Below are 12,197 nucleotides of genomic sequence, written 5' to 3'. Positions count from 1 at the left end.
ATTGTGACCTGGCTCACTTGATTGTTAATTCATTTGGCAGATGTGAATTCTGCTAGGGTGGGATGAGGCAGAGAGCAGGATGAGATAAGGTAGGTGCTTAAGGTGCGGAATTAAAGGGAGTCCACTCTCACACCCCACAGCGTCCCTGAGGATGAAGTTCATGCCTCAGTCCTTGGTGCCTATGTTCCTGGTGCTGGAGAGTCAGTGGCAAGCCAGAGCCCAGGAAAGCCATTTGTCCTGCCCTCAGGGAGCTTACAATTGCAAGTTAGCGAAAGGCCAGTGTACATAAGGCAGGTATTGTCAAATATGACTAAGACTAGCAGAGGCATTACTGGGGATAGGGGCCAGTGAGGAGATGGGTGGAGCCCAGCTAGGCAGTGTGGCTGGTGGAGTAGACAGGGGCCAGAGAAAAAAAAGCGCTGCAAAGTGTCCTAGGCTGTGTGCCCTCAGAAAGCATGGAGACTGTCAGCGATTAGCTAAAAAAGGGAAATCCAGCCTTGCAGAGACCATTCATTCTAAGCTGCCTTTGTCATTGTTGCCTGGCTATGTTCCTGTTCAGCTTTCTCTGTCTCTCTGTCTCTCCCTCTCTCTCGTTTTTGAGTCAGAGTCTCACTATATAACCCTGTGTGTCCTGGAACTCACTATGTAGACCAGGCTGACCTCGAACTAACTTAACAGATCTGCCTGCCTCTGCTTCCTGAGTGCTGGGATCAAAGGTGTGCGGCACTATGGGTGGCTCCTGATTAGCTTTCTAACCTGGGATTGTAGCCTCCTCCAAGCTTCTCTCTGTCCCTCTCACCCACCACACGTGTGATGGAATCTATCAAGTTGTCCTCTGACCTCCACACACGTGCACACACACACCCCTATTAAATTAAATAGGGTTACTAAAAGAAATGGGAATGTAGAGAAATCAGACAACCTTCGTTATCAGTCAGCTTGGCAGCCATGGCCACAGACCGGCCACATGGCTTCAGCCTCCCAGGAGTGAAGGTTAAGAGGTCAAAGGTCAAGGTGCTTTCCTCTTAGTTCCATCCAGATAAGGGCTACCATGAAGATGGGACCGTCCTGCTGCCCCCTCACAAGCAGAGAGCCACATGTCATGCTCTCTTATGAGGGCACCTGACCCTACACCCCTAATCTAGTCTTTGCCTCCTCTCCAAATAGTCACAGTGGGATTTGGGACTTGAACATGACAGAGTGTCAAGGGTTCTGCTCCTAACACCTGCCCCATGGCTGCACAGCCTGTCATTGAGCTTGAACTTGACTCTCTACAGTGCAGGCGCTGTGCTTGAGAAACTCCTGCCCTTGCAACCGCATCCCGGTCAGCCTGCGTGACCTTGGGCCAGTAACTTCTCAGCCTTCAGCCCGCTGCACCCCTTTTCTCAGCGGGTGGCTGGGGAACCATCGGCCTGACTGGGAGGTGGAGCAAAACGCAGCGCTCGCACCCGGGGCGGTGCAGGTGGCGCAGGGCTGCGGTGGCCGAGGTGGGTGGCGGCGGCGGCGCTGCGGAGGCGGCTGCGGGCTGCGTGCAACCGTCCGCGCGTGACCCCGGGGCTGTCCCCTCGGCGGCCGCCCCCTCCCGCCGCTCGTGTCCTGCGAGCCCCGCGCCCCTCCCGGCCGCCAGCCAACTGCGTGCCCCCGGGGCCGGCAAGAAGCCACATGCCCCCGCAAGGAATGCCGGGCTGCCGGGCGGGCGGGGGACGGGCCGGGCCGCGGCGCCCCGCCGCGAAGGTGGGTGATGGCCGGGGCGCCGCCCCCGAGCACACTTTCCCTTTGGGCCACACGCGCGGCCGAACGGCGGCCCCCGGGCTGGGGGCAGGGCTCCCGGTCCCCTGCGCGCGCCCCCCGCGTCCCGGCTCGCAGGAGGGGCAGGCCGTGCAGCTCCCCCACCCCTCCCGCCGCCGCGGGGCTTTGGGGCCCCCGGTGGGGAGCAGGGGGCTGGTGAGCCGAGGAGCAGGGGTGTGGCCAGCGGGGGCCCCGGGGAGTGAGTCACACACACACTCTGTTCGCCCAGTCCCGGGGCCCAGCACAGTCCCAAGGCCGAGCTACTGCACAGCCCGCTGAAGAAGAGTGTCCCGGGGTCTGGCATGAGGACCGTGGGGAGGGGCTGCAGCCAGGTTCTGTGGTCAGGGCGGTAAGCATGCTCTGGGGACACTGCCCCCTGGAGAGAGAGGTGGGCTTGGAGTCAGCGCTAGCCCTAGCTGGCACTCAACCAGTTCCCCAGCCCCGCCTGTACCTGCCCAAGGGGCCTGGCTTCTTCCTCCTGGCAGCCCCTCACTCGGGGCCTCACAGCCAGCCATGCAGAGCGCATTTCAGCTTTCCACTCCCTCAGGCCCAGTTGGACTTGTGGGGTCTCCTTCCTGCCCCCTTTGACAGAGTTTGCCAGGTTCTCGGGGGTTCCTTGTGTCCTTTGGACCTAGTGTCCAAGACTGTGCTTCCCAGGCCTGTCTCCTGGCCTGAGCTGCCCCTGGGCCCTGACCCCATGGGGCTGGTGGCTCCAGTCGTCCCCAGGACCAGCCCGGGATAGAAATGGCATTTCCTCTTGGCCAGGCTACAGCTGTTTTTGTTGTCTGAGTCCTAAAGCGCTTCCTCTGGGGATGGCAGGGAGGGTAACCAGATTCCTAGGGACCCCTGCTCTCCCTCCCAGCCACTCACCCCTCTTCCCCTGTCTCTTTGATCTTCTTCCTGTGCTGGTCCTGCCTCCTGTCCCCAGGACAGAATGACTGAGAACATGAAGGAGTGCTTGGCCCACACCAAGGCGGCTGTAGGGGACATGGTGACAGTAGTGAAGACAGAGGTCTGCTCACCACTCCGGGACCAGGAGTATGGCCAGCCCTGGTGAGGCCCCTGGGTGGTGACTTGAGGAGAGGAGGGTGGGTGGCTGGGCTGGAGTGGTTGGGGACCCAGGGAATGTTCTTACTCGATGTCCACCTTCAATACTGGGCAGCTTCTGGGGTCAGAGGTGAGCAGGCACTAGATGAAGTGAGGGCCCAGCCCTCAGGAATTCACGTGCTCCACTGCTCTCACAGAGAACAACCAGCCTGTTGCCCATCTGCACCTTCTGCCTCCTGGACAGGTGTCCAGCCTGTCTTCCCTGGAGCTGTCTCTGATGGCTTCTTTGCCTTTTTTTTTCTTTTTGTGGGCCCTTGCCCTGACCAGCTCTCGGAGACCGGAGTCCTCTTCCATGGAAGTTGAACCCAAGAAACTAAAGGGAAAGCGTGACCTCATCGTGACCAAAAGCTTCCAGCAAGTGGACTTCTGGTGTAAGTGCAGCTGGGGCTCTGGTGCCTTCTCCCTTCACCCCATATCCCACCTGTCCCTGGTTTGGGAATATTGTGCCAGAGTTCCAGTGAGAGGCATTCACCCAGGAACGCCAGTGGCCTGCCTTAGGTCTTTAGCCCACAGACGTACAGTTGCAATTCCAGCTTGGGCCTGTGACCCCAAAGCCATTTCTTTTATTTGAGACAAAAACCTTGACATTAGGGGCATGTCCTTCAACCCCATGGGGAGTAAAATGAGTTACTGCTTCTTATGGCCCTGCGCCTGCAGCTAGCTGGGCAGATCTAGGGCTGAAAGGCCTGCATACAGTATGTGCTTCTATTGCTTAGTTGTGGCACCCAGTAATTTCCTCAGCCACCGGGAGGGGGAGAGTCCTTATATCCCACGTCCACCAAACTTTCCCTCTTCTTCACATTCCTTCAGTCTGTGAGTCCTGCCAAGAATACTTCGTGGATGAGTGCCCGAACCATGGTCCCCCCGTGTTTGTGTCTGACACACCAGTGCCTGTGGGCATCCCAGATCGGGCAGCCCTCACCATTCCACACGGCATGGAGGTGGTAAAGGAAGTGGGCGGTGAGAGCGATGTGCGGTGCATCAGTGAGGTTGTCCCCAAGGGCCACATCTTTGGCCCCTATGAGGGGCAGATCTCCACCCAAGACAAGTCAGCTGGCTTCTTCTCGTGGCTGGTGAGTGTCCCCCACCCCATTCCTTGGGAGAGGTTGACAAGGGACTTAGAAGGGAGTCGGCCGGCGATATTTATGCTTGCCCAAGTGCTCTTCTGTGGCTACCTCTGGACATGTGGATGGTGGGTCTTGCTGTCCTCTTGTCCCAGCCATGTGGCTTTTGTCCTTTGGTGTCCAAGGGTCACCTCAGTAGCCTAAGGGTGCCTAAGGGATCCCACCTCAGTAGCAATCAGTTAATCATCACCAGGTTGAACTTAAGGCTGGTTTTCCCAAGTATCTTCATGTGTGCATGTGCCTGGCCAGTAGTATTTACAATGACCTCAGCCAACCCTCTTCCAAAGTGGAAGACATGATACTCAGCTAAGAAAATGCGCATTCCAGGTACTGGAGGGAAGGCCTTCCACAAGGCAGGCATGGGTCCCATTCTTGAGAGCAAATGGTCTCTTGGGGAGACAAGCATCAAACAAGCATGTACTAGTGATTGTACCAAATGTTGTATAAGTGTACAAGTGTTGTCAGCAGAGGGAGAGCACAGAACACTTTGGGACACTGTGCTTGTGGTACCTGGAGCCTGCACTGGGAATGTCTCTAAGCTTTGCTGTTTACTGTCTAATGACCTTGAACGCGTCGCTTTCTTCTCGGCCTGTTTTGTGACACAGGCTAATGAGAGCTTCTGGTGGACGAGGACTCCAGGTGGCCTTGCTCTGTGCTTGGGAAGCTGCTTTCTAAGTCACAAGGCATTTGCCATTGCTTGATGTTACTGCTCTTGGCCTGGTTTGAGGAATGGCTTCCTTCAGTCTAAGACCTGAAGAATGAGTTGCAGTTTCTCTGGGAGGTAGACTCCCATTCCATGCAGACAGAAGAGATAGGAAGAAGTCTGGTGTGGTGGCAATGGAGGTTAGTGGAGAGGATGGCAGGAGCTGTGTGTGACACATTTCCCTAGCCTGAGGACTCAGGAAAGCTAGTGATGTGGCTAGGTCAGGTTGTGGCACAGAAAGTGGTTTTCAGGATGAGGCTGGGGAGAGAGTTTTTTCATATGAGCATGATGATGGCTTGAATTGAGGTCTGGAAGTAGGTGAATCTGAGTGATTCAGGAGGGAGAACCCTGAGGTCTGTGGGATGGGTAGGGTGCCAGAGTGAGTAGGGGCTTTCAAAAACATGAGGAGGAATTCCGAGGGCTGCTTATGAGAGGAGAGGTAGACAGTAGGTGGAGCAGAGGGTGATAGAAGAAAGCAGTGAGGCCATTCATACCATATCTATATCTCTAGCCTCTCCTTGTTGCCAGGCCCAGTGGCAGGCCAGATCAGGCATAAATCCTACCTTCATGGGCAGGAGATGGAATTAACCAAAGAATAATGAAAATGCACATAAAACTACTGGCAGTTGTTGAAGAGATAAGAAACTGAGAGAAAGTGAAGAACAAGGGGTATCCATGTGGCCAGAGGACAGAGGAGGCCTCCAGATACTGAGCTGAGGTCAAAGGAAGAACATGGTCACCTGTAATAGTCAGGGTTCTTTACAGTAACAGAACTTATAGAATGAATCTCTCTCTCTCTCTCTCTCTCTCTCTCTCTCTTTTTCTCTTCCTCTCTCTTCATACACATATATATGGGATTGATTTATTAGAATGGCTTATAGACTGTGGTCCAGCTAATCCAACATGGCTGTGTATGAATGGGCAGTTCCATGAATCAAGTAGTTGTTCAGATGCTGGATGTCTCAACTGGTCTTCAGAATATGCCAGAATCCTGAAGTAGTAGGCTCCAGTGCCAGTGAAGGAGTAGACTTGCTAGCAAGGCGAGGGCAAGAAGACAAAGAGCAAACACTTCCTTCTTCCATGTCCTTGTATATAGACTTCCATCAGAAGGTGTGGCCCAGATTAGAGGTGGGTCTTCCCGCCTCAAAGATCCACATTAAAAGTGGATATTGCTACTTTAAATTAAGAAGAAAAAAAAAGTTCACAGGTGTTCCCTCCCTTTTTGAGTTTTAGTTAATTTCAGATGTAGTCAGGTTGACAATCAAGAATAGACGCCACACCACCAAAGATCACATCGGCGAGGGGCATCAGATGGGTGGACTCACAAGAGCAAAGGCCCTGTGGCAGGATGGGACACAGAACATGTCTGAACAGCAAACATGGGGCTGGGGAAGGCATCGGAGGCGTACTGTGTGGGGTGCATTGCAGGCTTCACTCACTGAAGGATGGCGGGAAGTTTCTAGATTGTTTCAAGTAATGATGAGTGACTAGATTACTTTAGCTTCTATTTGTTTATTTATTTGTTTTGCTGTGTGTATATGTGTTCAGAGTGGTGATGGTGTGTGTGTGTCTGCATGTGTGTGTGTATGTGTGTGTGTGTGTGTGTGTGTTCATGTGTATGCCCATGTGGAGGTCAGAGGTCAATGTCAAGCCTCTTCCTCAATTATTCTCCACCTTATTTTGAGACAGGGTTTCTCTAACCCAGGAGCTCACCAATTCAGCTCGACTGGCTGGCCAGTAAACCTCCAGGGGTCTCCTGTCTCTCCCCCACCCCCCAGCACTGGGATAACAGGTGCATGCCACAGTGTTGGGGTTTTTACCGGGGTCCTGGGGACCAGCTCATGTCTTCACGGTCACAGAAAACACTCTTTACTGAGCCATGTCCCCCAACCCAACATTAATGTTTTGAAAGAACAACGTTGGCTGCAGCCTACGGAACTGATTGGGGCAGAAATGCGGCATTGGTTAGGAAGCAGATAGAGTCACAGTAATCACAAGCCTGAGATGCAGGTGGCATGGAGAGAGACAGGGCAGAGACCGACTTGAGGACTGGATGGGAGCGAAGGCCAGGCAAGATGGGGTGTCTTCCGTAGAGGAGCCAAGTACCAAGGTCAGCTTAGGTCCTCCCTGCCTCTCACCCAGCAGGTGAGCAGAGGTTCCTTCACTTCTGAAGGGAAGACTGCCAGGTGGAGAGAAGGTTGAGAATGGTTGGGATTCTGTGTTGGTTTTGTTGAATGGTGGTGTCAGCAGACAGGTGGATATACAGTTCTGGAACATGCAGAGGAAGTACAGAGATGTGACTTAGCTCACAGGAAGGGGGTGGGGCCAACCTCGGTGTCTGAGGGAATTCAACAGTTAACAGTGCAGAAGGGAGCACGAGAGAGAGCTGCACTGGAGGAAAGTGGGCCAGGAGAGGGGCCTGCGTAGCAAGAAAGGTGTTCACAGGCCTCAGGGCCAATGGTGTCTCTTGCTGCTAGGAAGCCCAGGATGACATGGCTCAGAAGTGTCTTGTTGGGGCTTGCACCTGCAAGAATGTTGTGACATCAGCAGGAGTCGTAGGCTTTAAACCTGGGATTTTGTATTCACGTGGTATTTGGCAATATTGACAACTCAAGGTGGGGGTGTGCTACCGGTACCTAGGGCAGAGGCCAGGGTCAGTGCTAAGAGGTTTGTACTGCCTAGGACTGCAGCCCACAGCAAGGGCTTATCAGTAGCCCCCTGCAGAGAGTGCTGGAGCTAGGCACCTGATTAGCTCAGAGGTGGCCAGTAAAGCAGCTTCTCAGAAATTTGGTTAGAGCTCAGAAGTGAAAGAGAGAGATAAGAGAGGTAGATGGTGATTGGAGGGAGCCACTCAGGTCCATTTTTAGGGCCAGCAGGAGGAGTGCTAAGAAACAGGAGGATGAGGTAAAAACACCAGCCATGTGCATTTGTAGCCCTTCTAAAAGGTTCTAAAGAAGCCACTGGGTATAGAAAGGGATGGGTCAGCATACTTTCCATCACCTAAGGGAGGGCCCAAGGTAAGTAGGTGTGGCAGGTCAAATAATGGCTCTGTGAAGATTAGTGTTAATTGACAACTTGACAGGATCTGGGGGACAAGCTTCCAGGGAATCATTGAGCCTCTGCCATGTCTGTGGGGATTTTATAAGCTGATTGATGTGGGAAGATCCATCTTAATTGCATTCCCTAGGCAGGGGTCCTGGACTGTATAAAATGGAGTGAGCTGAGCATAGGTGTTCATCCCTCTTTGCTTCCGGATTGTGGAGGCAGTGGAACCAGCTGCCCCAGGCTCCTGGCCATGTGACTTGCCCATCACAATAGACTCTGGAATTGTGAGCCAAAATGACCCTTCCTTCCTTCCTTAAGTTGGATTTGTCAGAGTATTCTGTGACAGAAATGAGATTAAGATAGGCTCTATAGTGTCCTCATTCTTGTCCCCAGAACTTGTGACTGTCTTTTGGTGGCAGAAGGAGCTAGCATTTGTGGCAACAGTGAACATCTTGGTGCAGGGAGATGATCTTAAAGTTTTCTGGCTGGGTTCTTTCATGGAGGGAGACAGGAGGATCAGAGTCAAATAGGATGTGGGGAAAATGGTACCTGCTGGCCTCCCAGACGTGGAGGTTCCTGGAGGTGTTAGGTCTCAAACCCAGGGCAAACGGCTAACTGAAATGCCTATTAATGTATCAAAGTGGACTCTGGCTGCCAGTCTCCCTCAGCCCCTACCTGTTACAGGGTCCTCCTGGCTGGCATATTTTCTCCTCACCCCCACCCCGAACTCTTCAGCCCAGGGTCTGAGCTGGGCCCCTTTCCCCAGCTTGTCTTCCCTCTATAACTCAGCCATTTTGGCTAAGTGATACTTTTGGTCTCTTGGTCTCCTGGTTCACTCCTGGTCTCTCGGCTTCTGGTTCTGACCCCTCTTGCTGTCTTGCTTTCTCTCCCTCTCATGGCCCACTTCAGTCCAGACCCTTCCAGATGCCTCTGCCTGTGTTCTCCCCTATATGTGTATTAAAAACCTCAACCCATTAAGAGCAGTCATGTCCTCCTTTTGTTTCTTCTTATTCAGGAGGCAAGGATGCTGGTGGCCTATAGAAGTGAAACAGGAGGTGACAAGGCAGGTTCTTGTTTGGAGGAGTTCTCACCTGCAGAACTGTAAAAGAATGTATTTGCTTTGTCCAAAGTGTGTGGTGTGTGTGTGTGTGTGTGTGTGTGTGTGTGTGTGTGTGTGTTTCTACAGTGATAGGAAACTAGACTAACAGAGGAGGACATCTGTTAAAATGTGCAACGTGGTATAGGGAGGTAGCCAGGCCACATAGTGGGCCCTTGACTTTCAGAATATCAAGAAGTGAGTGATATCAAAGGCCTGAAGAGAATGGGTAGTCAGAAAGGCTAAAAAAAAAAGGAACTCCTTTCTCTCTTTCTCTCTGTCTCTCTGTCTCTCTGTCTCTCTCTCTCTCTCTCTCTCTCTCTGTGTGTGTGTGTGTGTGTGTGTGTGTGTGTGTGTGTGTGTGTGTGTATCCCACATAGGTCAGATGTCAGGAACAGCTGTTTACCTCGCTGGGGAGCCCAGGGAGCAGCTTGGCCTACTCAGATGATAAATGAGAAAGGAAAGAAAAGACCTGGGTCATGATACTGACATGGGGCCCGAATCTGGAAACCCTGCATCGTAAATAAAATGCACTCATTGGCAAATCCTGTCCCCAAGCTTTCCTGGGTACGATCCCTTTCTTAGCCTTTTTCCTGGTCTCGAAGACCTGGCCCTGTCCAAGCAGTTACAGAGTTGGCTCTGGTACCGAATGAATGCTTGCCATACGGGCATCAGGACCTAAGTTTGATCCCAGAACGCATACAAAGTAAATCATGCTGTGGTGGCTAGCTCTTGCAATCTCAGCAGTGAGGAGGCGGAGGCCTGCAAACCCCTGAAAAAAGGAGGGGAGTCGAAGTGTGTGTGTGTGTGTGTGTGTGTGTGTGTGTGTGTGTGTGTGTGTGGTATGTGTGTCCTCAGTCCAAACTACTATGAAGTAAAGTAAATTACTTTACTTCATAAAGTAGTTTAGGGGGTTGGAGAGATGGGTTAGCAGGTGAAAACCCATGCTGCTCTTCCAGAAGATCCAAATTCAGTTCCCAGCACTGGTGTCTAGCAGCAGCTCACAACTGTCCATCACTCCAGCTATCTGGCTGGACCTCAGCACCTTCTTCTCGCCTCTTCAGGCAGCCTCACACACGTGGCATGCACATGTGTAAAAATAAGTCTTTTTTTTTTAAATGGTTGGAACCCATGACGCACCCAGTTTCTGTCCCAGCTACTGCGCTGTGCCCATTGTAGTGAAGAAGCAGCTCCACATGACCTGGGAGCAGGTGGGGGCAAAGTGTGTTCCAGTAACATTTTATTTAGGTTCTAAAATCTGCATGGTATGTGATTTCAAATAAAATTTGAATTTGTTATAAATGTGTAAATCCACAGAAGTAAAGTTACATGAAGAGAAATATTTCAAAAAACATTCTTAGCTCCCAGGAGTGTGTGAAAACCAGGTGGGTGCATGCTGGTGTGACATCAGTACTTATCATGTGCCACCCTGAGTTAGTACCCCGGGCGTATCTCCCATGCTCAGTGCTATCTTGTCTCTATTCCATATTCAGATTTTCTCAGCTGCTCGAGTCATGCCCTTTATGAGGGCCCTCCCCTGGAGCCAATTAATGGCCCACATGACATGGATGGTCATGCTTCTTTCTCGATGCTTACTGAAGCGTGCGGGCCAATAGAATGTTTATAAGGTGTTCCACAGCTTCTACTCATCCCGCTCTTCACTTCTAACCAACTCGGATCACGCATTTTCCCCACGGCAGTGCATTGTGGGGTGTTTGGAGGGAAAGGAGGAGGTAAAAACAAATTCACCAATAGAGCAACTTAGAACAAGTTTGCCCCTCGCAGTTGAGACCAACGAAATCATTTGAATGTGACATGCCCTAGCTTCGTAGGTAGTGTTTCTGGTGAAGGTCTTAGAGTCTCCAGACACCCAGATTCTCCAGGGTTGGAATGCCACACCTTTGCGTGCTGTGCTTGAGCCCCCTCCTCTTCATGTGTGTATATAATGTGCATGTGTATTTGCACACGTATGTGAGCATGCCTGTGGAGTCTCCAGTAGCTGCCTACCTCACTTGTGGGGTGAATCTACAGGCAGCCTTTGCCTGGATTCCCTGGCCAGGCTTCCCGAGTATTGCCACACCTGCCCAGCTTTCACATGGAGTCTGGGGATATGGACTCCATCTACCTGTGCAGCAAGCACTTTATCCACTGAGCCACTAACCTAGCCCCAGCGATCTCTTTATTCCCCCTTCCACCCCTGCCCCGTGTTTGCCCCTGGCTTTGATTACTGCTACCGTCGTGGGGAGCTTTGCCTGAAGCAAGTATTTATTTACTTACACAGTGTGCATCTGCCCTTTGGTCACTGTCTAGTGACGAGTAGTAATAACTAATAGTGCAAAATCAACTCTTCTGTGATACTAGCTACTTCGGCGTCATGAAACTCCGCCAATGTGTTTTCTGTAAAGGGCCAGATGGGAAATTCTCCCGTTTCCTGGATCACAGTGTCTCTTGCAAGGACAGATGTCCTTAGGACAGTGCTGTAGCCTGATAAATCCAGAGTGTACTCGGGTCACCTCCTCTGCGCAGCATCCTGCTCTGTGATACGGTGCTCTCTGCAGGCCCAGTTGTCCCTGTGACTGCAGGGGTGCCAGGGTGTGATTCACCGCTGTTGGGAACCTTTCTGAGCTGCAGTATGATACTTCACATTGGCTTTTGCTTCTTCCTCTGACCAGTCCAATTTATACTCATGTTGCCTCCAGGGCAGAGAGATTCGTCTAGGTTTTCCGCCCTTGCTCAAGGCTCATCCTGCTCCAAGCCATCCTTGCCAACCCCACCTCATATAATTCCTGAGGTCTGCTGTAAGACCTGAAGAGATGCCCTTTGCTTCCCTGGGAGCCCACTCCTCACCCTGAGGAAGGGGTGGATGGGTGGTACTGACACTGCTTTTGTGGGGCCAGATGCCCCTCCCAGGCAGAACCATGAGACCCTCAAGGTGAAGCAGTGTCTGAGGTGGCCAAAGGACTCTGGATAGTTCAGTCCTGGCTCTTTAATTAACTAGAAGTATGGCTTTGGGTTTGTCATCTGTTCTCTCTGTGCTCTAGCTTTGATGTGTGAAACAAGCACAGCCTCTGGAAGACACCCAGGATTTATAAGTATTGATGTTCAGCGGGCCTGGTGCCCATGGTGATGAGCAGGTGACAGGCTGTTTTGATTGTCCTTGGCCAACTTCACATGGCTTCAGAAAGGACTGGAGAAGGTGAATGTGTCAGACTTGGATGTAAGATCTGGATTTGTGTGAATTAGGCTTCATTTCCCACACCACAGAGCCATAGATAGGTAGATAGATAGATAGATAGATAGATAGATAGATAGATAGATAGATAGATAGATAGAT

General features: G+C 52.0%; 1 protein-coding gene across 1 annotated transcript in view; it reads left to right on the top strand.

Moving 5' to 3' along the window:
- The first annotated feature begins 2,722 nt into the window (after positions 1 to 2,722).
- The window catches only part of Prdm11 (PR/SET domain 11), a 31,745-nt gene continuing 22,270 nt past the window's right edge, over positions 2,723 to 12,197 (top strand). The window contains exons 1-3 of the mRNA XM_055610340.1: positions 2,723 to 2,841; positions 3,163 to 3,266; positions 3,706 to 3,968. Of these exons, the coding sequence (XP_055466315.1) occupies positions 2,723 to 2,841; positions 3,163 to 3,266; positions 3,706 to 3,968 (486 nt within the window). The remainder of the gene's footprint in view (positions 2,842 to 3,162; positions 3,267 to 3,705; positions 3,969 to 12,197) is intronic.

The sequence above is a fragment of the Psammomys obesus genome, unplaced genomic scaffold, assembly GCF_907164565.1.
Source record: "Psammomys obesus unplaced genomic scaffold, mPsaObe1.curated_primary_1811, whole genome shotgun sequence".
Taxonomy (NCBI): domain Eukaryota; kingdom Metazoa; phylum Chordata; class Mammalia; order Rodentia; family Muridae; genus Psammomys; species Psammomys obesus.
This window is presented reverse-complemented; position numbering and strand designations above follow the sequence as displayed.